The sequence below is a fragment of the Hipposideros armiger genome, unplaced genomic scaffold (assembly GCF_001890085.2).
Source record: "Hipposideros armiger isolate ML-2016 unplaced genomic scaffold, ASM189008v1 scaffold_596, whole genome shotgun sequence".
Classification (NCBI taxonomy): Eukaryota; Metazoa; Chordata; class Mammalia; order Chiroptera; family Hipposideridae; genus Hipposideros; species Hipposideros armiger.
This window is the reverse complement of record NW_017731946.1, coordinates 1057979-1084549: the sequence shown is the minus strand read 5'-3', so window position 1 is coordinate 1084549 and position 26571 is coordinate 1057979. Positions and strand designations below refer to the sequence as shown.

The 26571-nt window shown below is 38.1% G+C and overlaps 1 protein-coding gene across 3 annotated transcripts in view; it reads right to left on the bottom strand.

The window, feature by feature from the left end:
* The window catches only part of CORIN (corin, serine peptidase), a 166782-nt gene that overhangs the window by 33648 nt on the left and 106563 nt on the right, over positions 1 to 26571 (bottom strand). For all 3 annotated transcript variants that reach the window (XM_019624614.1, XM_019624615.1, XM_019624613.1), the window contains exons 6-8: positions 9679 to 9792; positions 1330 to 1437; positions 48 to 158 (exon numbers count right to left, since the gene is read on the bottom strand). In XM_019624614.1, the coding sequence (XP_019480159.1) occupies positions 48 to 158; positions 1330 to 1437; positions 9679 to 9792 (333 nt within the window). The remainder of the gene's footprint in view (positions 1 to 47; positions 159 to 1329; positions 1438 to 9678; positions 9793 to 26571) is intronic.

Genomic DNA, 26571 nt, shown 5'->3' with positions numbered 1-26571 from the left:
GCAAGAAATGGAAAAATAAGCAAAATGAAAATTCCCAGGGCACTCACAGCAGTTGACCTCGTCAGACTTATCCACGCAGTCATGGTCACCATCACACACCCACTCTATCGCGATGCAGCGCCCGTCTCCACAGCGATGTTCCTTTGTGGGATTGCAATCTGGAGAACAGGAAAAGTCCATGAGGAGGTATAGAACCAGCATGACAAACACTTAGAATTGTCTGGCTCATGGTTCCAATAGAAGAGAGTCTGTTTCAATTGTTCCAACACCTTCAATAACTTTTCTATAATGGGTGTGTCATAATTCACCTCCCATCCAAGCCTGTGGCCCACTAGCCATCATCACTATCTGTTTTTCTGATGAAAAACAACTGTCCAGCTTTCTCAGGACCCATGGTGTGTTGTTCTTCTTGTTTTGTTTGTTTGTTTGCTTGTTTTGTTTTTTGTATTGTTTTATCTTTGTTTTCCTTCTTTATAAAAAATTTGTGATTTTTACACTGGCTCAAATAAACAGAATTCTGATTTGGGTTTCACAAGGTAGGTAGCTGATTTGATGTATTTGTGACAGCTTTCTTATGGTTTCTGACACTTGCCATGCTGAGCATTCCTTGGATCATACTCCTGATGCTTTCTCAACATTCCTCTTGATATTCTTTAATGCTAAGTACTATCTCACATCATTTGCCCAGTGTCCCTTATTACCCCAACTTGTCCTTTTGTTTATATTACAAAGTTCTCATGTCACTCAATAATATCTTATTTAAACATTCTAAAGGTAACTACAAAATCAACAAGGTAAATAAGCAAGAGGAATTTTCTGATTTTATTCATAAGATGGCATTCAGAATTGAAAACAACTCTTTTTTTTTAAAGCAACTCTTTAAAAGGTAGGTTCATTCTTTAAAAGATAAGGTCCACTTTTGTACATCAAATAAATGTGCTGCCTTAACCCTATGTGTAACTGCTACAGAAGTCATTTCTGTATCATTTGGTGATCAACTAAAAGAAGGGTCTTTGGTTACATATAACAAGGAGATCAAGACACAGGCAATATATCTGTCTGCCAAGTATTGCTCAAGAGCTCAAAATCTAACCATGAGGAAGAACCAGAGAAGAAACAGAACACTTTCAAGGAGAAAATAACATGAACATATTGACAACCTGTACTTTCCGTTACACCCCACTTCTTTAGCATATCCTTAGCTTGAGTGTTTATATAAGAAGTATTAAATTTACAGATAAGACGTGGATGAGACTAGTAGTTGAAAAAACCTCCCCATTAAATTTACGTAAGTTTAAATGAAAAATTTAAGAAGACAATGCTACTTACCACAGTTTTGCTCATCGCTCAGGTCCCCACAGTCATCATATCCATCACACACGAGGCTATAATTAAGACACTTGCCCGTGTGACAGTGAAACAGATTCTCACTGCAATCTGCAAATAAGAGAAGTCACTCATGTGTCATTAGAACCTAACAGGATATTATAGTAGTACTGTATTTAACAGAAGCATATCGATAAAAGGGAGACCATAATAGCAACATGGTCCACATCTATTGTTTCAGTTGAGGAGACTGTGGTGCAGAGATCCAATGAATTGCTCAAGGTCACATAACAAGTTACTGCAGAACCAATCCAGGGACCCCGGTTCCCACCCAGAGCTTTTGTCACTTTTTAAGCCTTTATTGAACTTTCACTTTATGTCACCTATAAAGCTCCTTCATAGTCAAATATGAAAAAAGACATTCTCACTTCATCATAGTTCCTAAGGAAGTTCATGTTCATACAGAATCAGTGACTTTAATAGATGGTGAGCAGTCATTTCCTAAAAACGTTTCCCTTACAATGAAAATCCAGTTTTGTCAATGGTAAGCATAACATAATAGAGAGAAAAAGTTATTTGGGTTATAGAGTCATTACTTACTTTTACACAAACATTATCAATAAAGTCAATTGAGTGTTTCATAAGATGACCCTTAAGTAAGCAAGTACTGTCCTAGATTATGGTGGCAAGATAATGAGTAATACATAACCTCAGGAAGCTTATGGTTTAATGTTAGAATAAACAACATGCAAGGAAATTTTAATAAGAAGATGGGTATTGTACTTGGGCAAACCAGAATGCCTATCCTGGTTCTGCCATCTACCAGCTGTGGGAATTTGAGTGTATTCATTAAAATCTGAGTCTGTGAACTGATTTATGAAACCGGGGTAAGATCAGTTACTTAAGAGGGTATGGGGAAAGAGATTAATATAATAACGTGTGTAAGATGCCAAGACAATTCAATGGGAAAAGACTACTCTTCAACAAATGATGATGGGACAATTGGATTTCAAATATGAAAAATTGAACTCTGACCTTTACCTCAAACCATACACAGAAATTATCTCAAAATGGACCATACACTTAAGTGTAAGAGCCAAAATTACGAAGCTTTTAAGAAAATGAAAAACCAAGCCATATACTGGAAAAGAATATTTGCAAATCATGTGTCTGGTAAAGGATTTATAGCTAAAGTATATATAGAACTCTTACACTCAATAATTTTTCAAAACCCAATCACAGATAGGCAAAAGACTTGAATAGGAAGTTTTCATGGAGGCCATACAAGAAGCAAGTGAAAAGAAGCTCAATATAATTAGTCATTACGGAAATGCAAATTAAAACCACAATAAGATGCTATTGCATACCCCCCAAATGGCTATAACAAAAAAGACAGAGAATACCAAGAACTGGTAAAATTTTAGAAGAACTGAAACTCTCATATATCGCTGGTGGGGATGTAAAATAATAATGCCACCTTGCAAAGCAGTTTGGCAGTTTCATATAAAGTTAACTATAATCTTACCATATGATTCATGAATTTCACCCTTAGAAATTTATCCAAGAGAAATGAAACACATATTCACATACAGATTTGTATGTGAATGTTCATAGCAGCGTTATTCATAACAGCCAAAAACTAGAAACAATCTAAACACTCAACAACTGGTGGATAGATAAGCGAAATGTAGTATATTCATCTAATGGAATATAATTCAGCAATTAAAAATATCAAACCATTGATACATGTGACAGCATAAATGAACCTCAGAAAGATTATGTTAAGTGAAGGAAACCAGGTACAAAGACTATATATATTGTGTGATCCACTCCTGAAATTCCCACAAAAAGCAAACTTATAGAGACAGAAATAAGAGCAGTGTTTATCTGGAGAGGTCAAAGTGGTTATCTGGAGACTGACTGCAAATACATGGGAGAGAAATTTTGGTGGAGATGAAAAAGTTCTAGAAGTGGATTGTGGTGATGTTTGCACAGCTCTAAAAATTTACTAAAACTCAATGGGTAAATTTATGATATGTAAATTATACCTCAATAAAGTATTAAAAATATTTAAAATTAATATATGTTGTAATGAAATTTGCATTGAATAGATACCAGATTTCTTAAATGTATTATCTTTTCCCTATTTAAAGTGAAATTAGTGTAAAAATAGATTCTTAAGTCTGGAGAGGGATCATAGAAGATGGAAAGAATTTCAGCAGTATAGATGGAATGAAAACTTCACCATGTTTCAGGTAGAGGGAATAGCAAGAACAAAAGAAAGAGGTGAGAAAAAGGGGGGCACATTTAGGGATCAGTCTACTTGGCTGATGAAGATGAAAAATCTAGCAGTCCAGTCTTCTGAATTCCAGCTCATTGTTTCTCTTCAAGCAAAAGTCTGTATCTCATACAACTGGTTCTATTCTTCTAAAAAGAAGTTACTAAATACTTTTAGAATCACACCATTTTAGAAATGGAATGGGCCTTGCAAATTATCTGTTCGGCTCCTTCATTAAGAGTGTGTATATGTGTACACACAAACACACAGGTGCAGACACATATACTCACACTCATGCACATGCAGAAATCTGTAACTGCTTTTAAAAATTTCCCCCAGGGTGTTTAATTTTCCAATGAGGATAACCATCGTAAGAGAAAATGTAAGAACCAAAACGAGGTCCTAGTTTTCACCCTGACAGTACTATTTCCTCCCAGTCAGCAAAGGGCGTAACTCCCCACCCTGCACCCTACTGCAGACTGGGACTACTGCACACCCTAGCTGGGGAAAAAGGTTATGGTGACATTGGTGTCCTGGCAGGCCAAGCCGAGTTGGGAATTTGTGCATGAAGATATATACATTTCCTTGGGAAGTTGTAAAAGATCTTTTTGATTATTGTTTTATTTTGTTTCAGTCTAAATTACTCTTATGGGAAGTTTTGAAGAAGTATGCTGGAATCAGCAAAAACCAGGGTTCTCTACTTGATCATTAGTGCAAACATATTTGCATTTCCCTGGAGGTAGGGGCAGGGTGGAAGGGTGGCAGATTTTAGACCATATGAGTTAATTTTTTTTAAGCTGTACACTTCACTTTTTTTTTATTGTAGGACTGAGGAATCAAATACTCCTTTCAGAATCTGATTAACCTGAGAACACACCAAAAATTTCCAAAGATTAACATGTCCTCTGTGAGGCCCATTCTAGGATCCCCAGTAATTCATATTGAGACACCTCATTGGAGATATTTTTAAATTAATGCTGTCATTTATTAAATGAGTTCATAAATGAAGATGACTCAAGTATTAAAAAAAATTACTCATTATTCACACAGGTACAGATTCAACTTTCCACTGTTATGGCTTACTTGGTTTGAAGCCATTCTCAGAGGCTGCATTTGGAAAACAACTTGTTACCTCCCCAAGGTCTGTGTGAGTAGTAAACACACAAAATCTTAACCAGAGGCACTGCACAGCCAAGAATACATAGCAAATAGCAAAGATCACAGTGCCTCCTTTTATTGGAATAAATGTTTATTTGGACTGAAAAGAAATGTTGTCAGCACAATTGGGGCCAACAAATCAAAATTTTCAAAAGATACTTGCTGTGATTTTCTTGCTCAATACAAGCATAATTTTGTATGACCCAAGGTAGATGTTTTTCTAGATACGGATCTTTTTTTTCTTAATGAGATCTTGATACAAAATGTTACGTCTGAAGTTCATGCATGTTAATATGTATTCCAATTTGGCATCTCAAACTATTAACTTCTGTCTCTTAAAATTATCATTACATTAAAGGAGAAAACTAAGGAACAGAAAACCTTTTATCAAGGGTTTCACTCAATTTGCTTAGTCTCTATGAGTCTATAAACACAAATGTGTTGCTTCAATTCAAGATTCAGGTAGGGAGGCTCAATTGCTACCCATAAATCCCCTCATTTTGAGATGACCCGAGAGGTTAAATGGTTTGCCCACAGTTGCTCAGCTCATTAATAGCAGAGCTATGAGATGAAGCCAGGATTCTTGCCTACCTCGGTTCTTTCAACTATTGACTGCTAGCTCTAGCGGAGGATTTCTCTCTCAATTGCAGTACTGTGGACACTTTGGACAGCATAATTCTTTGTTATGGGAGGGGCTACCCTGTGTATTGTAGGATGTTTAGCAGCTTCCTTGGCCTCAATCCACTAAATACCCATAGCACTATCCCCAACCCCCACAGATGCGGCCCTAAAAGATGTCTCCATACATTGCAAAATGTCCCCTAGGAGGCAAAATTGCCCCCGAATTGAGAACCACTGTTTCAGGGTATCCGAACATCACCTCAGTTCAAGGCCTAACTTTAATCCCATCTTTTCCATCAGCTCTTTCCACTCCAACCCAACCCCTAGCGACCCTGCTCCCTTCCTAAATCACAGGACTTACCTCCTGACTTTTGTTGTTTATACCACTCTTTTCTTTTCTTTCTTTTCTTTTTTTTTTTAAGATTTTTATTGGGGAATTGGGGGAAGGGGAACAGACAAATTGCTGTCCTTTTGGTCTTCAGTCTAGTTGTGGAAGATGTTGCTTCACTGGCCCAAGTTGGCACCATCATTGCGCTCTTCCCGGGCGAGGCAGATCAGTCGCAGACTTCTGGATGGCTGCTCAGGGCGGCTGCTGGCCGCTCACGCTGGCTGCTGGCTACACACGGTAGTCCATGGCAACCCACTGCAGCAGGGGCTGCAGCCTACGTCGTCGCCGGCGACTCATGGCAGCCCAGCTCCAGGATGAGCTGTTGTTCAGCATCTTAGCTGTGGAGGGCAGTGTCACTGGCCCTCATATGTGGGATCCGAACCGGGGCCCTCTGGCGTCCCAAGCCAGCTCTTAACCGTCGCGCCACTCGGCCGGCCCTATACCACTCTTTTCTTGCTTTGAGACATCTCTTCTATATTTTTCTAAAATACCACATTCAATAATCTCTATACGTTATTTCCCTGATTAGACTACAAGCTTCATAAAGAAAGAAACCATACCTTAGTCTTTATATTTACTAGGTATCTAGAACATGCTTTACACATAGCAGAAATTCAAGAATATTCATAGGTTGGTTGATTCAGCATAATCAGTTTGCCACTAAACAGAAGTGAATTTTCCAGACATCTGAAGCTTCTTCTTTCAGTGTAGAATAAAATATTTTTCTTTTTTAATATTTTGATGGAAAAATTTCTAGTATTTACTCGCATCCCTGGAACTATCATTTGGGAAACCACCTGAATTAGAATCCCTGCAGATGAGCCTTCCTGAAAATGCTACTGTTGAGCCAGCCTTGATGGCCAGGAAAGTCAGGGGCAGAGAAAGTAGCCTGCCTAAAGTCACAGAGCTAGGAATTTTTAAAAGAAAACTTTCGAAAATCTTTTCACTACATCACTAAAATTGTTCCAGGTGATTGGAAATCTGTTCCTTCTACAAATACTTAGGAACAGCCTGATAAACACAACAAAATTAGTTGGGGGAGAAAGTCAGGAAGCATTCTCAGATACCTGGAGTGTTGCTGTAATAGACAATTATCTCCCAAGGATAATAGAGCCTCCAAAATAAACATTTTCCTGTTATATGAATGATCAGAATATAATCATTCACCAAATCTGGGTTTTTATGGACAAGGGCAAGTCAAAGGCAGTACAGTTTAGAGAAAACAGCATTAGATTTGAACCCATTCAAGACTGTGCTCAAATTTAGGGCTTCAAATTCAATTTCAACAAATGCAGCAGAAAGCTCTTACTTGTTTAAAGTGCAATGCTCAATGCAATGGAGAAACATACTGAGGAAGCCAGTGTGGCCCACCCCTGGGGGCAGAGGCACATGCAGAACTTGAATAATGCCATAACATGGGCCATAACTGGGAGAGAAACACGAGCTTCCAGCACAATTTCCCCAAATTGGATATAAGCCTATTGAACTACTTTTCAATTCCCTAGTGTGGGATTTTTGCACAATAGTTTCTCCTAAGCCACAGCAATACCCCACACCCTAGTGTAAATATATATCCTATAACAATATTTTTCATGTAAAACCATCTGCCATAGGTTTTCCTAGAGAGAAAATTCTAAGTTTTAAAAATAAATGTCTTCGTGAGAACATTTCCAAAAATATGGGTGACATAACTGAAGCTCTACAGGATGCTTAGGTGTTCTGCAAAATAGATAAATCCATGAATGGATCAATAAATATATAAATAAAGGTGAGGCTATATATGAACAAATAATTTTGAGGAACTACCAAGTGAAGCAAAATTAATGTTTTTTCTTTAACTACAGCATTTCTTAAAACATTTAAGGTAGGGCTGGCCGAGTGGCGCACTGGTGAAGAGCTGGCTTGGGACGCCAGCTCTGAGCAGCAGGGCCCCGGTTCGGATCCCATATGAGGGCCAGTGACGCTGTGCTCTCTACAGTTAAGATGGTGAACAACAGCTCGACCTGGAGCTGGGCTGCCGTGAGTCACCGGCGACGGCGTAGGCTGCAGTGAAGCTGCAGTGGGCTGCCGTGAGCTACCGTGAGTGGCCGGCAGCCAGCGTGAGCTTCCAAGAGCCGCTGTGAGCAGCTGTCCACAGGCCGGCGACCGATCTGCCTCACCTGGGAAGAGTGCAATGATAATACCAACATGGGCCAGTGAAAGCGACATCCTCCACAACTAGAGTGGAGAACAAAAGGACAGCAACTTGTCTGTTCCCCTTCCCCCAATTCCCCAATGCTGTTCCCCTCCCGCAATTCCCCAATAAAATCTTAAAAAAAAAAAACCAAAACATTTAAGGTACAAATATGTATTGTAACTATCTAAGAAGTAGCTCTGACAGACAGCATTGTTCAAACTTTTGTTTTTTCTCAAGCATTTTTCAAGACTCGAGTATTGTGGAACACTGCTTTGGAAAGCACTAACTTGAAATGTTACCATGATATCCTGCCCTTCAAAAGTTAGGATAAATAAGCACCCTAACTCTTCAAATGGAAGAAAAGTTTGTCCATTTGGCAAACAGACCAGAGGAATCTCAAATGTGGTCAGCAGTTGTGAGCACTTATAAAGCCTTGGCAACTCCTACAGGGAGTACAACACAGCTTTTCCCCATAACAACTATTGTTGGTCATATAACCATTAAAAAGCAATTAGATCACAATTGCATATGGTTCTGTTTTGGATGCAGATCCCATGATGTATTCTTGATGCTAATTTTTCCTTTGTTTCTATCACATAAATGCGAAATGACTTGAAATCTGAATATGTATTTGTTACGGACTAAACATTTCTGTTGTCCCAATTTTCGTATGTATGTTAGAGCCTTAACCCCTCATCTGACTGTATTTGGAGATGGGCCCTGTGAGGAGGCGATGCAAGTTGAATGAGGTCATCAGGGTGAGGCACTAATCCAATAGGGCTAGCTCTTTTATAAGAAGAGGACGCGATACCAAAGCACCTCCCCAACTTCTTAATATCTATCTCTATCTCTGTATCCCTCTCCCTTTCCCTCTGTCACTCTCTCCATTTCCCTTTTCCCTTTTCTCTTGCCCACGCTCCTTCTCTCCCTCTAAAGAGGTCTTGTGAGCACACAGGGAGAACACAGCTGCCTACAAGCCAGGAAGAGAACTCTCACCCAACACTGAACCCTGTTGGACCTTGATCTTGGACTTTCCAGCCTCCAGGACTGTGAGAAATAAATTTCTGCTATTTAAGTCAGGAAGTCTGTGGTATTTTGTATGGCAGCCCAAGCAGACTAATACAATATTGGACTAGCTACTGACCGATTCAGTCAAAACAACTAATCACATCAACGGTAAGTAAATTGAGGGTGTTTAAGGTTGAATCCACTGATCCATGGATTGAAAACAGCTAATGCCATTGACTATCTTCAGGTTTAGAGGAAGCAAAAACAAACAAGAAGCCTTGCATCTGCTGTGTCATGAGTGTTAAGAATCATGAGGGTGAAAAATTTTCCTATTAAAAATGTCCTTTTTCAAAAACTTGACCTTTATACTCATAAAGCTTTAAAAACAAAAACAAAAATCCTTACCCAAACAAAATAAACGAAAAGCCTTCTCCTGATTTTAAGATATTTTTACGCAAAAACACTTCAGTCCCTGATCTGTTCCAATGTGGCATCTAGCGGCTGAGTTCATAATGAAACCGTGCCTTTGAAAGGTGTGCAAACACGCTGCTGTCACACAGGGGGAAGGTAAACACATCTGCTCGCTTTAGAAAGGCAAACTCACAGTAGTCTGCGCAAATGCTGATGGTTGTTCAGGATTTGACAATGGAATGGCTTTAGTTTCTAGGCCATTGAATAGAATCCCTGTGCACCCAGACAACCCCCAAACAGCCTGTCACATACTGCAATGAGCCTCATCACTCCAGTCGTCACAGTCGTTGTAGCCATTACACTGCAGTTTCCTTGGGATGCAGATTCCACTGCCACACAGAAAGCTCTCGCCTCCTCCACAGAGCACTAAAAAAAAAGAAAAAAAGAAAAAAAAACAGGGCAGAAAAACAATGTCAGAATAACGGGTTTTCCTCCTCCTTTTAAAATTAGGATAAATAAATAAAGAAAAGAAAGAAAACCTTCCCTTGTTATTCAACAGATTTGTTCCCAAATTTCTTCAGTTTCATCAACACCAATTTTTCTTTGGCTCTCTAGAACCTTAATTGTGCAATTACTTGGGGATAACACAAAGAATGTTTGCTTGAGAAAAGCAAAAATAAATTTGCCAGTGGGCTTGCAGAGTGACGGGCATATCCATGTTCAGAGCACAAGAGCGTAGGCTCATCAACTGTACAACTTCTGTGTGGAAAATACCAAACAGGAGTGTTTTTCTTAATAACTGAAAATTATTTCAAAGTAAATTGCTATTTATTAAACAAACATCTTTTAAAAATTCTTACTTTTTAAAACACTACTCAATGTTGTTCAAAGTTAGAGTAAAAATAGTCAATTGAATTGTACTCGACACAGGCACAGAGACTCCATGCCCCTGTATTTGAAATACATCTGCTTTCTTTAATAAAAGTACCAGTTAAAAATATCGAAGTCTATTATTTCATAAAGAATGTAAAATAACACTCGATAATAATATTTAATTCTTTTTCTTAAAATGGTTGCATTTTGGTATTCATTGTTTTCAGAATTATGGTGCTCATTTTCTTCTAAAAATTCAACAAATAATCAATTCTTTTAAAATTACAGTAGACAATAGATATAAAAAAAAGCTAAAGGTTTTTTTTTTTAGGGCAAACCATTTAAATAAAAGGGTAAATCAATTCAACAAAATGGGTGTTAAAACACAAATATCTGGTAATGTGTATCAAATGCCTTTTATGTGCATAAACTTTGACCCAGCAATCTTATTTCTTGGAATTCATACAAAGGAAATTATTATGGATAAATGCAAGTTTTTATTTTTAAGGATATTCATACCATCATGGTTTATGATGAGGAAACTGAAATAACAACTCTGCAATAATAGAAAATTGGTTAAACAAATTTTGGTACTTGTTAAGAAGGAATACTATTACAGCCATTGAAAAGTATATTGTAGAAAATACTTAATGTCCTGGGACAAAGTTCAAGATAATAATTTAAGTGGAAAAACACCATGTGGTTCTAAAAAAGCATAATACAGTTTGGCCTAGAAAGTTTACTGTGGTTACCTCTGGTAGTAGGATTAAAAGTAAATTTTATCTTCTTCATTGTATTTTTACTCTGTATTTTACAAATGTTCTTATAATGACTATGTCTTACTTTATGAATCAAACAAAAAAAATACTAACTTTTTTCATGAGTTCTCAATTCAGAGTAACAGTAGATAAATACAACCCTCGAAATCTTCTCTCTTTGCCTCTCTCCACAAAAGCTAGTGTCGTCAGTTGCTTGCTCAACTGTTACCATTCCCTGAACTAGATGAGATGAACCTGTTGACAAACTAAAGGGAACCAGGTAACATAACCTAATGTTTTCACTCAGGAATCAAAATACAGAAAAGTGCAGACTGAATGCTCCAGGCTGTGAGGCCCACGTCCTTCCTATCTCCCATGTTCCTGGGCCCCAGCACAGAAGCTGCTACCCAGAATGTTCTAAATTAATATTTGATGGGAAAAAGTCACCTCAGTTTCAATGGAGCACAATATATTGCCACAAAGGAAAGGGAAAAAACAAACAAACTCAATGAATGGATTATTTTCCAATGCTATCAAGGAAATCAGTTTCAATTTGCTGAACATTAAGTACCAGTTGATTTGGAAAGTTTCTTATGATGCTACTTCAAGTATAATTTTCAAAATATCAACAACAAAAGTCCACTTTTGTACTCTATCCCATGATTTCCATATCAATACAAATTATATCTATGGACTTTAACTGCCAAAATATGAAACATGTTTATATTTTGTATAGTCCTAGAGGACTTAGCACAGGACTTCCCTTCTATAGCTACGGATACAGACTCCTCCAGGGTACACAGGAAACCAGATATAAAATGAAAAACAGTAAGATTTTACCAGCCAGTCTATACAATATCCTTTCTAAGATTTAGAGAAAATTTTTCAAGGAATAAGTGTTTATCCTACTGTGAGATTGTTTCTGTATTATACTGGAGAGTGCATAAATTCCATCTGTCTGCATTTCAGCAGCTGCAATGCCTCAGAAGAATTATTGCTTTCCCTACCTTATGGTTCTGATGATTCCTTGGAAATGTAGGTGAAAGCTCAACATTAAATATCTCCTAACATCTAGAATTCATCTTTAAAACCCTATATATTTTACTCCAACAAAGCCATTTCTTGTGTATGGTTATATCAAATCTGGATCACATTTAAAACATGGCATTGCTCGCGTTGTTTTGATTATCACTAGCTATCCGTGTCTTGGCTGAATCAGCAGCAACTGACGTCTTTTGTGTGGTTCCTCAGTGGGAGGTGCGGCTGCCCTTGATTTTAGAACATCGTCAATTGTTTCTTTATTCTTTCTTTAGAAGTTCATAATTTCATTGATTAATATTATTTTTGTAAAATTATAATAACTTTTGTATATACTCTTTTTGATTCCTCTTTAATCTGTTTTTGGGTTTTCCACTTTTATTTGTGTAAACTGTTCAGCTAGCAAGGTATTTCACACACATCTTATTTGGAATTTCCAAACAGCTCCATGAAAAAGACAGGTAGGCATTCTACCGGATCTTCCTTGGGGAGGGGGGAAGTGGTAGTTTACAAATAGATGAACTAGAGTGTCATGTGGTTAAGACAGCACTTGCCGAAAGCCATGTTGCTAGGAAAAGGTCAAACCCTCCCCAGAATAGTGAGTTCTGGGGTCCAGACCCAATCCTCCACACCATACCCAATCCTTGTTCCTAATACAGAGGCAGGTGTGCAGTCACCTAATATGTGATCAGTTCAAAGGCATGAGGTTCAAGGACAAGTTCAAACTTGTCTTTATTTTTCCCTCTAAATGGAAGATAAATGTGTGTCCTTCAGGCAAATTGGACCAGATGAGATGACATTCCATCAGCTCTGGATTTTTTGAAGAACACCCTGAAAGAACTATTAAAAAAGTTTCTGTAGAGGTTTTTGACCATAAATTTCACTATTTTATAACAACCGTCTTCTAACAGCCTTTAGATTTAGCCCTTAAGATGATGAAGGAAGATTCCCTGAGGCAAAGTGATGCTTTACATTCTTGACACCATTTCCATTAATATCACCTATAATTCTAAGAGATATATATTGCACTTTAAATCAATGGCAGATTGACCTAAGGAAGATTCATTCGTTAATTGAACAATTATTTACCGAGTATGGACTGTGTGCTAGGCATTATTCTAGCACCTGGAAATATACCAGTGAAGAAAACAAAATTAATTCCCCACCTTCAGGTAGCATATATCATATAATCTACTGATCATCATCTGATAAAGATATGTTTACCAAGTAAAGATGCATCCTCACCAAAGTTTACATTTACACATGGGACAATTAATTACTATTAATGCAACCTCAGCAATATACAAAGGTGTATTGCCTAAGACACTACTTTACATGTCCAGATGATGGAGTCAATTATAAATCACTTGGACTTCAGAATTCCATGGATTCTAAAGAGTACATACCCATGAAGATGATCAGCTCTTTTTGGTATTCTTGTCTATAATTACAGACTGCTGAAAGAGCCTCCATAGTCTGAAATGACCTTTAGATTTTCTGCAACTGCTTTCAGCCTTCTCACTTCTCTCTGCCTGTGTATTATGGGCAGCATGTATATTGGCAAATGCTCTCATTACTCTGGTTGTTAACTTTTAGAGTCTATTTCAGAAATTACTCACTAATCTCTGGCAGTATAGTGTCCTCATTCAACCTGTCTTTGAGCCCTGTTTTAAAGTCTGAAACTCAAGTTCAACTCTACCTCTGAAGTGAAAGCCAACCTGGAATAGAGCATCATCACCTGAACCTGTACTAAGTGCTTCTCAGTCCTTTATCGTGCATTCTACATTCTGCTTGAAGTTAAGTCACTGCCAACCATTTTGTGCTTACCTTTTACAAAGTTATTTGACTAGAAGAAAAAAAATGAGTGTTATCTCCTAGCAGCGAACACAAGAATTCCACTTGAGGACAGCACTGTATCTTTGGGCATAATAGGTTGATACAATGCTTGGGTGAAAGATAAGAGGTGACAGAGCAGGGGAAAAAATGCCAATTTAGGCTCAAGTAAGCAAACTTTGTCTTCACCCTGCCTTCTACGTTATATTAACTGGAAGGCTCTTCATTTTGTTGAATATTCATGCGGTTGGGGTAGGGATGTATGGGTTATATCAGAAAGCTCTGTGTAAGTAAAGAGTGAGGAGCCCCATGGGAAGAGGGAGAGGGGCCAGTGTGCTGGGCCCTGACATGAGGGAGAGAGAAATTTTAAAAGTTGGTTGAGTTTCCCCGAGAAGCACAGTACAGAGGAAACCCTTTGGAAAACAGAAATATCTACTGGGGTATTTCAAGTTGTTTTCTGAGGAATGGGAAATAGAACCACGTCCTCCATCTGCCATATGGAATCAGCAAAGCTTATGCTGCTGTCTAATTTTTTCACTCATGAACTTAGCCAATTTGGCACTCTTCTAGGAACCTGGGGCACATCACTGAAAGCAGAATAGATCTCTTGCTTTGTGGAGGTTATAGTCTAGAGAGACAAACAATATCAATGAAGACAATACATAAGAAAATTATTGTATATTAGGTCATAAGGTAATAAGTGCTATGTTGAAAAAAATAGAGTACAACAGATTAAGAAAGATAGGAGTTGTAGGGGTGGGGTAGGACAGGTCCCCAAATTAATTAGCATGCTGGGGCAGGGCTCATGGAAAGTTGACATGTGAGCAACAGTTTGAAAGATGGGAGGGAGTTAACCAAATCACAGGGGAAGATTTCAGCAGAAGGAAGTGCTAATGCAAAGACCATCAGGCAGGAGCACATCCGGCAGGTGTCAGGAGCAGCAAGGAGACCTGTGTGTCTAGAGTAGAATAAGGGAGGAAGAGAGTAGGGAGAGAAGAGACAGAGCAGATGGAGGGCCCGGCCACATAGGGCTTTGTAAGGACTTTGTAAGTTAGGCAAAGAAAGAGAAAAGTCACTACGAGGTTTAAGTAAAGAGTGGCATGATCAGACTTACATTTTCAAGGATCTTTGCCTGCTGTTTTGAAAATACTCCAGAGGGCAAAAAAAGCAGTAGGGATAACATTTAACCTACACATCTTTGTTCCAAGGTAGCATATGGTAGACAGTAATAGCCTGTTGAACGAATACACTCGCAGAACTCTTAACTTAGATATTCTAAAAATAGAAGTGCCACAGTGACTTTCTCTTTTATGATCTGTGGTGACCACCTTGCTGCAAAGACAAGGTAAAACCAGTCCCTTAACTACAGTTCAAGTCTTTAGTTCAAACTCCATCAATACCTATTATGTAACATTTACTGAGAAACAATTTCCATCAAACCAACATTCAAAGAAAGCCCAAAGCAATTCCCCCAATGAAATGTCCCCAAGAATAAATTACTCCTTGAATCATTTTTTTCCCTCTGAAAGAAAGCTATGCATTGAAACTTTGCCACCTGGCCTTCATCTTAAATTTCCCCAAATAAGAGCTAAATATACATATTGCCTATCAGACAGCATGATGGAAGATCTATCATTCCATACAGAAATAAGTTACTGCAAAATTTCTAAAAATCATTAGCAAGAAACAAAAATTGATCTATAACTGGTAGCACTCTGATAGGAGAGAGTATGTAAACAGAATTTAGAGAGCAGTTTCATGTCATCATTCAACATCTCAAGTAAAGTCACAGTATAAAATAGAGTTAGACAAAACCCTGCTCAGTGGATATTAAATCTAAGTGGACAGAGTAGAAAATAAAGAAAAGAGCAGAGCAAAAAGCGGGAAGTCAAGCTTTATGATCAGAGACTGCCAAAAATAGACTGCCAAGCACAAGTCTAAAGAAACTCTTTTAAAAAGAACCTTTATTCATTCAACATTTCGAGAGAGAGAGAGAGAGAGAGAGAGAGAGAGAGAGAGAGAGAGAGGAGTGTATGGATGGATGGATGAAGGAAGGAAGGAAGGAAGAAAGGAAGGAAGGAAGGATGGAAGGATGGAAGGATGGAAGGAAGGAAACTTCCAAACAGGGATTGTCTAATTAAAAAGATATAATAGAAAAATAAATAAATAAATAAATATAATAGTTTTCTACCTCAAGGTTTAGTGTCTAAAAGTCCCACAAAGGACTCTGAAGCAATTTTGTCAAAAATCATTGGAAAATAAGAAGTACACCAGTGCTCTGTTATTTATTATTTTCTTCAAATAAGTGCAATAACATAACTTCAACTTTCTAAAGAACACAGATGACTTAGCATGCTTATAGCCTACCCTTTACACAGGGCAGGTAGAGATTTCTAAATTCAGAGATAACTACTCAGACATTTAATGTTGGAGGGGTGCTACTTTCTAAATTTGCTTTAGGAAATAAACATGTATTTTCTAAACAAATAATTATCATTTAATGATGCTTTAAAATATTTTGAGATTTTTCTCCAAACATAAGTCTATCTTAAATGACATTTTACAGTTATTCACTTTGAATCATAAAATGATAATAATGGAACAATATGTATGCTACCTTTGACTAATTTCAAACAAAGGTTTCCTATAAAAGGTTTAGATCATGTATATAAATCTAACAGAAATAAAAGAGATATATATGATTTGGAAAGAAAATAATCTCTTACATGCATATGGTAGTATCTGAAAAGTTATACATATTAACATTTTCCCAGACCTTTATTAAATGTATAACTCACTCACAACATCTATGAAGAGTTAGGAGAAAGATGAATGAAGAAAAATAATCAGTTTGAAAAGTTCTTTCATGTTATTTTCCTTATTTGTTAGGCTACACAAAAATTGGATTGATTTCATTTTACAAGTTAACTGCTTATGGATTTCATTTACAACACAAACCAAATTTATTTTCAATCTCAGTTTCTTTAATTTTAGTCCATTTTATGTATTGACAATCTAAAAGCTGAAATAAGTTGTTCATGACTTTACAATATTATATGGCTTGAGACCCAGAAATAGAATAAACACATATATTGAGAATTTACTGTGAAAAGAGCTTTGAAAAAATATCTTTCAAGAACAGATTACAATTCTACCCCAAAATCTAAAAATTCACTTCCAGTCTCAAGAAGACTGTTTATCACTTTCCCACCTACTCTCTGCTGTTAATTACTTTAACAGAGCATTCCAAAGCATTAGCATTCTGAAAAATTCACTGATCTTTAGAATACTGTAGGATCTCACCTATCTTTCAGATCAGATAGCGAGGAGCCAGATTCCAAGATTCTGAAGCCCTATGTGAGAGCTCTGCCAGAGATGCTCTCTCCTCTCTATCCTCTTAACCGGTGGCAACAAACCCCACTCACTTGCCCCCATGCTGTAACCTGTGGTGACAACACAAATTCCATTGGTTGGGTCAAAGCAAGGTTCGGAAAACTTAGATACTTCTGGCTATCTGACCCTTTAAACTTAAACCAACCCCAAATATTCGGGTAACTTGAATTCTAAATTCTATTATGATTAAAAAATGTTAATGGTGAGGAAACTAGTTCGCAAGCATTCACCCTAATATCCATACTGATATTGACTGCATCTACAGACAAGAGTGGTAATTATATTATGTATGATATTATAATAAATATCATACATAATAAATATATTATATAATATGTTTATAATATATATTATTAAATAAATATATACATAATAAATATATTATACTACTTTTCTCTTTGGGAAGTTATTTAACCTCTGAAAGCTTCAGTTTTCTTATCCAAATTCCCCCTGCTTTGGGATTGTCTTTGAGCATATTAATCTGTAATGGATACCAAGCTCTTGGCACCGAATCTGGTAAAACCCAGTATGTTCTGTTTACTAAGGCTGGGAACTGGGCCATTCACTTATGAAGATGCCCATTACAGAATGTTAAAAAAAAAAATGCCTGTGGGTCGGCTGAATGGTGCGTTGGCTAAGAGTTTGCTTGGTTCGCCAGCTCTGAGCAGCAGGGCCCCGGTTCAGATCCCACATGAGGGCCAGTGATGCTGCCCTCTACAGCTAAGATGGTGAACAACAGCTCGACCTGGAGCTGGGCTGCCATGAGTCACCCAAAAACGGCATAGGCTGCAGTGGGGCTGGCCAGCAGCTGGCATGCACTTTCATGAGCCATGAGCCTCCGTGAGCGGCCGTCCAATAGCTGGCAAGTGACTGCCTCATCCGGGAAGAGCTCAATGATAATACCAACATGGGCCAGTGAAGCAACGTCCTCTACAACTAGACTGAAGAGCAAGGAGAACAGCAGCTTGTCTGTTCTCCCTCCCCCAATTCCCCAATAAAAATCTTTAAAAAAAAAAAGCCTTGTGCTTAAAGGGTTAACCTGCAAATAAAAAGAGGGCCCAGCCTTGTGGATACAGCTGACCAGGAAGGTGGAAGCAATTGAATTCTTCGTAACAACCAAGAAAACTGAAAAAACAACAAGGTTCTGAAGAGATCAACACACATAGGAACTGATATAACAACACCCAAGGATAAAACTCCCAAATTTTCTTCGACTCATAGACCAAAATGGAAGCCAGGAAAGTTGCTCCAGGAAAGTTGACTTTGACTGCTAAGGCATTTGTGTTTTGTTGAATAACTTACGTTCTGGTGGAACGCAGAGGTGTTCTCTGAATTCTGTCTGCCATGCTTCTTCCTCCGTTTTCTACCACTGCATGCCTTTCACAGGGCAGCTACATAAAATCTCTCCTAGGATCCCTAGTTACCAGGATTATATATAACAAAGCCACACAGACCAAACCTAACATGAAAAAAACCAAATCAACCTTGCTTAAAACTAAATATAAGCACAATTTAATTAACTTGCATTCCAGAGTCACAGCTGCCAACTTGCTGAGACTAGAAGATTGAGTACACAGCACCTAAGGGCTCAGAGAATGGGGTAGGGGTGGGGGGAGGGGGAAAACGGCTAAAAATTTTTCCAAAATCTTCACAGGATTCGGATAATACTTTGTACTAGTAAATAGAAATAATGTCCCTTGTGAACAAGATATAGAGATCCACTCAGGGACAGAATAAGGCAGGAAGAGGTAAAGTTTCGGGAGACATACAGGGACTAGCAAATGTATAGCAAATAATTGGGCATTAAGATCAGACTTGTGTCAAGTAGGGAACGGTCTACTTTATTCCTGAAGGAGGAAAGACATTGCTGCAGATAATGGAAAGTCAACAACTATGTACCGATCACCGTAAACTCTCATAACTGCAGTTTAGACAGTGATGTCGTCTTATCTAAAATACTCTGCTGATCAACCTAATGTGTTTAAATTAATTCTGGGAAACTTTATGATGTGAGGGTCATTAGTGCTGGGTGGATTGTGAGACTGAGTTCAGCATACTGCTGGGAAAAAGGTCCATTTTCTCCCATTTGCCAAAAGGTTAGGGAACGTGCAGTTCCAAACAGGATCACAAGATGGCAGCCATACTCAGCACATAGACCGTGTGAGGGAAGAACTCAGCCTGAGGCCCTCATCTTGTGAGACCTGCAGCCTTACAGGGAATTCTAGCTGTGACTTATCTTTTTTTTTTTTTCTGAAGGGCATCTTTCGCTTGTTTCTGTAACTGAGTACATTTGAAATTCCACTTTGCCAATTGTTACTACCAAGAACTGAAAAGAATTTCACAATTGAAACCTACTCATATCTTTGGCACATTTTTCTATTGGTTTTCTTCTAAATAATTAAGTTTATTGGAGCTCCCTTTGTTGCAATTATTTTCTCCCAGGCCATCACTTATTTGTCTTTTAATTCGTAGTCTCTTTGGCTATACAAAAGTTTTTACGTACATGTAAAGTTAAATACGTCAGTCTTTGCAGTTTATGTCTTTATAAACCATATCTAAATGTGTCATAGAATAGAAATTCTATGAGGGCAGTGATTTTTGTCCATTTTATTTCCAGCTATAACCATAGGATGTAGAAGAGTGACACACAGATAGCGTGTGCTAAATAAACTTTGCATTCAACCCAGATCCTTTCAAGAGCAGATGGAAAATACCAGGGTCAAAATTAAGAGACACATTCTGGCCAAAACACACTAAAAACAGTCAGAGAGATAGGGAAACCAGATCAGGTTTCCTAATAGTCAAAGCTGATTTTGATATGGCCATAAGGAAGACTATAGATTGATTCATTTTTGTTAAAATAAGAAAGTTTCCCATATTGCTGAAATGGCTACAATATAAAACACATAGCCTGATCAGTATTTGATGGAATAGAAGATCTCTCAAGATGTTTTCCACATTTAAGTTTCAGCAAAATGACAGAGGGAAGAAGTGGGGTGACTACCTTCAGGCCAGTACAATTCTTAACCCAGGGGGAGACCACATCATAAACCAAACCAAAGAACCCATAATATCCTTGTGGGAAGTATCCAGGTATGTGACAGAATTTGAAAACAATTGTATTTTATGTGTTTTCAGTATTTATGTTAAAATAAAATTATATTTCTTTTAAAAAGAATTTTGAATTTTAAATACAGACATAAAAACATGAATCTTCACAAGCTAATGTATTAGGGAACGCTAATATATACTTTGCATATTTATTTCAGAATTGATATTTCCATTCTCACAACAACCAATAATTTCAGAAACTCAGTTTTTACTCAGCCAGTTTTATTTCAAGTGGCTTTCTATACATTTTTAGAATTGTGATTTACTCATAATGTAATTTTTGTAAAATCAAAATGGATTTTTCAGCAGGTGATCTCATTACAATATAACCTCATTACAAATGCCTGTTAGAATGTCTCACCACAGCACCCAGATTGAAATGAAACTCTTCATGACTGTAGCAAAGTTCTCCTGAGTGTTAGTATCATAAGCTCCAAACCTCTTTGTTCTAAGAGCCCTGAAGAAAACTGCCAATTTTTCTCAACAACCAGCCTCCTAAGAAAATTCTGTGACAGCCATTCCAGGGCCATTTACAAATATAGACAGAAAAGGAGGCCAAGCACTTTATAAAATTTGACTTGATTTGAAGAGCTCCTGGGAGGTCTCCCTGCCTAAAATATTTCCCAGTTGAAATTCCTCAGTTTGGTTTTACTCATTTAACTTAAGTCAAAAGTTCTCAATTAGAAGGTACTTCCTGGGGACTCCTTATTTATTCAACGAAGAATTCCAGAGCCTGTCTGCAGAAGACACAGTGCTGGATATGGCAGAAATGTCTCTTACAGAGACATTAAGAGGCAAAGCCAGACCACAGACGCAGGCTGGAGGGCCAGATGTGTGCCAGGCCTAAGGCCAGTATGGGGCCTCACCGCAGGGAGGGTACCCAGGTAACTGGAGTCAAGAAGTCCAACCCTCCTGCTTCCAGTGGGCCACCCTCACACCTTGTCAGCAAAGTTGTCTTCATGACCTGGCCTCAGGAAGTCTCTCCTCAGGTTTCCCTCAGTTACCTCGCACCGCAACCTTGACCAGAAAGAGCTGACCAGGGAGACTGGAAGGGAAAAGTCATAAATGGCGGTCAAGATTCCAACCCACACTACCAACTGTTGCTGCATCCTCCCATTGCTTGAATCTCCTCTGTGGGAAATCTAGCTATTAAAGGTAGAATTGGAAACAGCCTGAAAGCACTGCTTCTAGAATTCGTAATGGTCCCAGCCTGCAGGCACTAGAAAAGAACAGTTGCTTGAATGGAAACCTGGGAGGACAACATAAGAGCACAAATTTGAGCCTGGGATTGCCCAAGACTCAGCAGAAGGAATCCCAAGGTATATGTACTTACAGTAAAAAAGATGCAGCAAACAAAAGAAGGGTGGGAAGTGAGGGAAAAACCAAGACAGAAAACGCTTAAGTACCTGTAGTAAAAGCTTGTATCATAGAAATGTATGAATTGGAACGTTTAGTTCTTGTTGCAGTTGGTATGTCAGATGCCAGGTGAGCAGCCAAAGACATAGGGTGATCCCAGCAACAAATTAAGAGGGATAGGGAGCGGGTAGATGAGAGGGGAAATGCCATTGTAAATAGGTAACATAAACAGAATTAGTTGGTTGGTGTTTTGTATAATTAAAATTTTTTTTAGATTATAAAAATAATAGATATTTGTTATAGCAAGTGAAACAATACAAGACAAAAAATGTATTAAAGGGAAAGCTTCCCCTGCCTGAATACCTCTGGAGAAAGCACTTTATATATTTATCTTTTTTATTTATCTTCTTAAAAAGATATTGGGAAGTTAGTATAAAAAATGTAGGAAAGCATGGAATCTAAAAAAAAGACCCTCAGGAAGGACTACCTGGGCAAAGGCCCTTGAGAACCAAAGGTCAACATGGGATCAGCAGGGGCCAGAGAAGGAGGGCAAAAATATAAATTTTTTTTCCTCTAAAAATATTTTATTACTTATAACAGAATAGCAGGAATAGTGATATATGAGGATGAGGGACAACAGAAACTTAACAAAGTACACAAAATCATTTTTTGTGCCATAATTTAACATGATACAATACATAACAATACATTACATGACTAAAGTGATTTTTCTGGCTCATTTTTCTGCAAATTCATTTAGTAGCTCATCAAAATGTATATTTTTAACAACATGATTTTCAATCCATATAATTGAAAATGGCATTAGTGCTGGACAAAAATACAAGATTTCATACAATTTTTGTTAATTTTTAATTTTGACAAGGATCTTTTTTTGGATATAACTTTTACTGTTGCTGTTCAGAATATTTGATAGGCTGTGACAGCATTGGGTTAGATTTCTGCTAAATTATTTTGAAATACAAATTTTAGTGTATTTAGAGCTGATGATTCTCACGGAGGAATTTTAATAAAAAGATTCAACTCCTCAGATGGATCAGTTATGTGTAAGTCTGAATTTAATTTTATAAATAAATTTATACAATGGCATTTCAATATGTCTTCTGATATGTCCTGTAAATTGTGGAGATAGATCATACAAATAATTGAAAGTGGCTTCAAAATTTGCATATAACTCAAAATACCTGTTTATACATTGTATAGCTGTAATGTCAATTTTAAGGAAAAGTTCCATTTTATATTATCTTCCTTGTTAACATGAAAATAGTGCTATTTTCCACTGACAACGATAAAATATAATTTCTATTTCTAAGCTTGTGGATATTTGTTTTGCAATGTCTCAGCATTCAAAACCAAGGATTTAAAATTTTTTGAATTATCCTAAGTCCCTGATACATGCTCTATTGCAATGTTCATGTGTATGCTTTTATTGTGTAATATTTACTAACAAAGTCTGCTGCCCAAACACCAGCAGTTCCTGTCTCAAGATTTAGGCTGGAGAGTTAATATTTGTGCATATGCCACAGGAACAGGCTCCAGGGATAATCAGCCAAGTTGACCCACAAGTCCCCATGTGGAGCCCTCCCCTACCCCAGGGCCAAGGCTACCACTACCATCCTCAAAACCTCTTTCCATTGTTGCTTCTGTGGTTGCAGCACCATCAGGGCCACCAAACTGGGCCCAGGTCCTGGCCCAGCTACCCTGGGGCCCAGTGGGGTCCTAGACAGTCCCCAGGCATGTGTGTGTGCTTCGAGTCACCAGGCTTAGCACCCACTGTATCAGCTGGCACATGCCTGCAGGCGGGCACGCTACCACCTAGCATATCTGGGCTGCTCACACACATTCCATTGTCCCATTAGACCTTACTTACAAAACACAAGTATAAAGACAAAGTTATTAAGAATTTCAAGGCAGTGACAGCAGAGCATTAAACCAAGCCTGGAACCCCTCTGAGCACAGGACTCTGTGCCACTGCAGAGGTCACCAGCCCATTAAGCCAGCCCTGCCCTCCTCCTTTCAAAAAAGGAAAAAGAAAGGCAGAGAGGGTGAGATGAGGATCAAAACCTAGGACAAGTCCTTCTGAGAAGTGACAACGACATGGGTCCCAGCATCCCACTGTTTCCGCAAAACCTAACCTCTGGGTCACTGTATCCATCCTCCGCCCACATCTCTTCTGCCGCACCCAGCACATTCCATCCTGTTGGAGTCACTGTCTAGACATGGGAACCACCACCGTGATATGGCAGAGGCTGCTGCTGTTCGTCTTAATACACCTTCCACCTCTTTCATAGTAATGGAGTTTAAGGTGCACCCACGGTTGCCCAGCTGAAGGACACATTTCCCAGCCCCTTTGTGGCTAGGTGTGGCCCTGTTACTAAATTCTCCACAATATAAGATAAGCAGCATCTTCTACTTTGCCTGCTTAAATGGGACTTGCTGCTGTATACTTCTCCTCTTTGCCCTCCCACCAGCTGGAGCACAGATAGAAGACCCAGCCAGCTTTAATCACTCAGCTAAGGACTATGGTCTAGGGTTTGGTGAAGCAAAAAATGTATGGAATGAAAGTCTCTGAATGACTTTCTAAGACAAGCCTGACCTGGCAAGCTGGAAACTTCATCTCAGATCTATTGCTTAACAGAGGAATAAAATGTTGTTTTCTTTAAGCCGCTATATTTCAGAATCTCTTTTGTTACCGCAGGTTAGTTTTTCTATAACTAACCCAAATAGTTTGAACTGGGGAGGTTTCATTCCCATCGTCCACCTGTCCATAAGGAAGATCTGAGAATAAAGTCAAGTCCCTGGTATGAAAGTTGGGACCAAGGAAGAAGGTAGGCTCATCACATTCCAAAGATAACTCTAGATGTACCTTCCCACAGAGACATTCATTTATACACGTCAGCTGTGAGTCTAACAGGCTTTGATAACCCACCCCAGCCTAGAGATATACCCACAGCATTGTTTCTGTGAGAAAATATCCTTCATGTTTGAAATAACTAATTTTCAAATATATCTTTGAAATACAGCCCACTTATTGGCTGAAGGCTGCCTGTAATTCTGTACCTACCTTATAGAATTGTAGTGAAGATTGACAATATATGCAAACCCTTAAGGCACTGTATTGACACCAAGTGAGTTTCTGATAAGTTTTATTTATTTATTATTACTGACATTATTAAATTGACATTATAATATAGGCAGCAAAACAAAGAAGAAATTTATTTTAAGGCCTCAGGCTTGTGGTATCAGTGGGCAACAGCCCTCCCTACCTTGAACCCTCCACCCCAGGTATGAGGGATAAATTAGTTAAATGTCCCTGAATCTCTCAGCTTCCACAAGTAGTTCTAGCACTTTTTTCTGCAAATAAATTATATAAAGCAATACCTCAAAAAAAATGTGTGAGGTGTTAAAATATTGGGTTGTCGGAAAAGTCATGATGTATTTTTCCTGTTTTTTGTTGCAAGAAATGCATCATGACTTTTCTGACAACCCAATATTTCCCAAAGTAGACAATTAGAAGTGATATGTCAGAGAATTAACATGGAAGGAAATGCCTGTGCATCAGAAAAAAGAAACCAAGGAAGGATTTAGTACAAGAGAGAAACATAAAACAAGAGCCACTCAATCCACTCCCCCACCCCCATTAGAGCCTGGCACTAGAAGAAATAAGTTTCCCTTCTGCAAGATTAACTTTACGATCAACAATACACAATGGATCAGGGCAAGATGGTTTTCAAAAACTGAGAAAAAAAATGGGCTTCTACTTTGAAAAAAAAAAAAGAAGAAGGAAGAGGAAAACAAAACTTTCTTTAAAGCTCCTGGGAATAAAACGAGGTAATGGAAAATCTTAAAACTTAATTAGGTGTGGAGAGAGTCTGGTAATACAAGAAACCAAAAACTCAGACTTTTAATTACCTACTTATTTCTAGAGCACTGTTTTCAGAGAGCAAGCAATGAATAAGAAAATAACAAAGAAAAGTGAGATGAACTATGTGAGAATTTAGAGAAAGGTTACTTTAATAATCTGGACTTGGCAGTATTTCATTTGCTCGGCACTTTTAAGAAAGGAAATATCACACCTAGAGAAAAATTCAAGTAACCGAAGTATATCTGTTTAACATTTTTAATACCTTTTGTAATGTTATCAGAGTTTTGTGAAATAGAACACTTGTACTCTACCTTCTTAAACTGAGTGTGCTAATTTTTAACATTTCCTTGCTGCTCTGAGGTCTGCATGATGAGCAGCAAAATTTTCCCAGCACTACTGGGAGGTTCCTGGGGTGAACTGGTTCCTGTGCTAAGCTCTCCCTGCTTTAGGCTCTTGTCATTTGAAATGTATCACTGTTCCCCATGATATGCAGTCTCAGGAGTCACCATCTCTACAGGTGTAGAGATACCTGCACCAGTAGTTCTCACCCACCTCTGTTTCCAATTTGTTTGCCGAAAGTTATAGAGATCTGGGAAACCAAAAAAAAAAAAAAAAGCAAGTTCTCAGATTCGTCTCGAAAGTAAAAGTGAACAAGCTATAAAAGAGGACCTTGGGAAATATTTTTAGTGGCAGAGTGAACATCTATTTGGTTGTTAATCTTTTTTGTTTTTTTAAATCATTGGTTGTATTCTGAATCATTTAGGTGTCATAAGTGAGATGCTACCATATATTCAAATGGCTGAATTAAAATAGAGATGGCACGTGAAAGGACACAGTGTTGCTACAGTGGGAAGAGCATGGACCTTTACCACTCTAACCAGGTTCAGGTCCCAGCTCTGCCTTTTACCAGCTGTGTGAACACATACACCAACTACGCAGAGGTATTTTGAAGATTAAAAA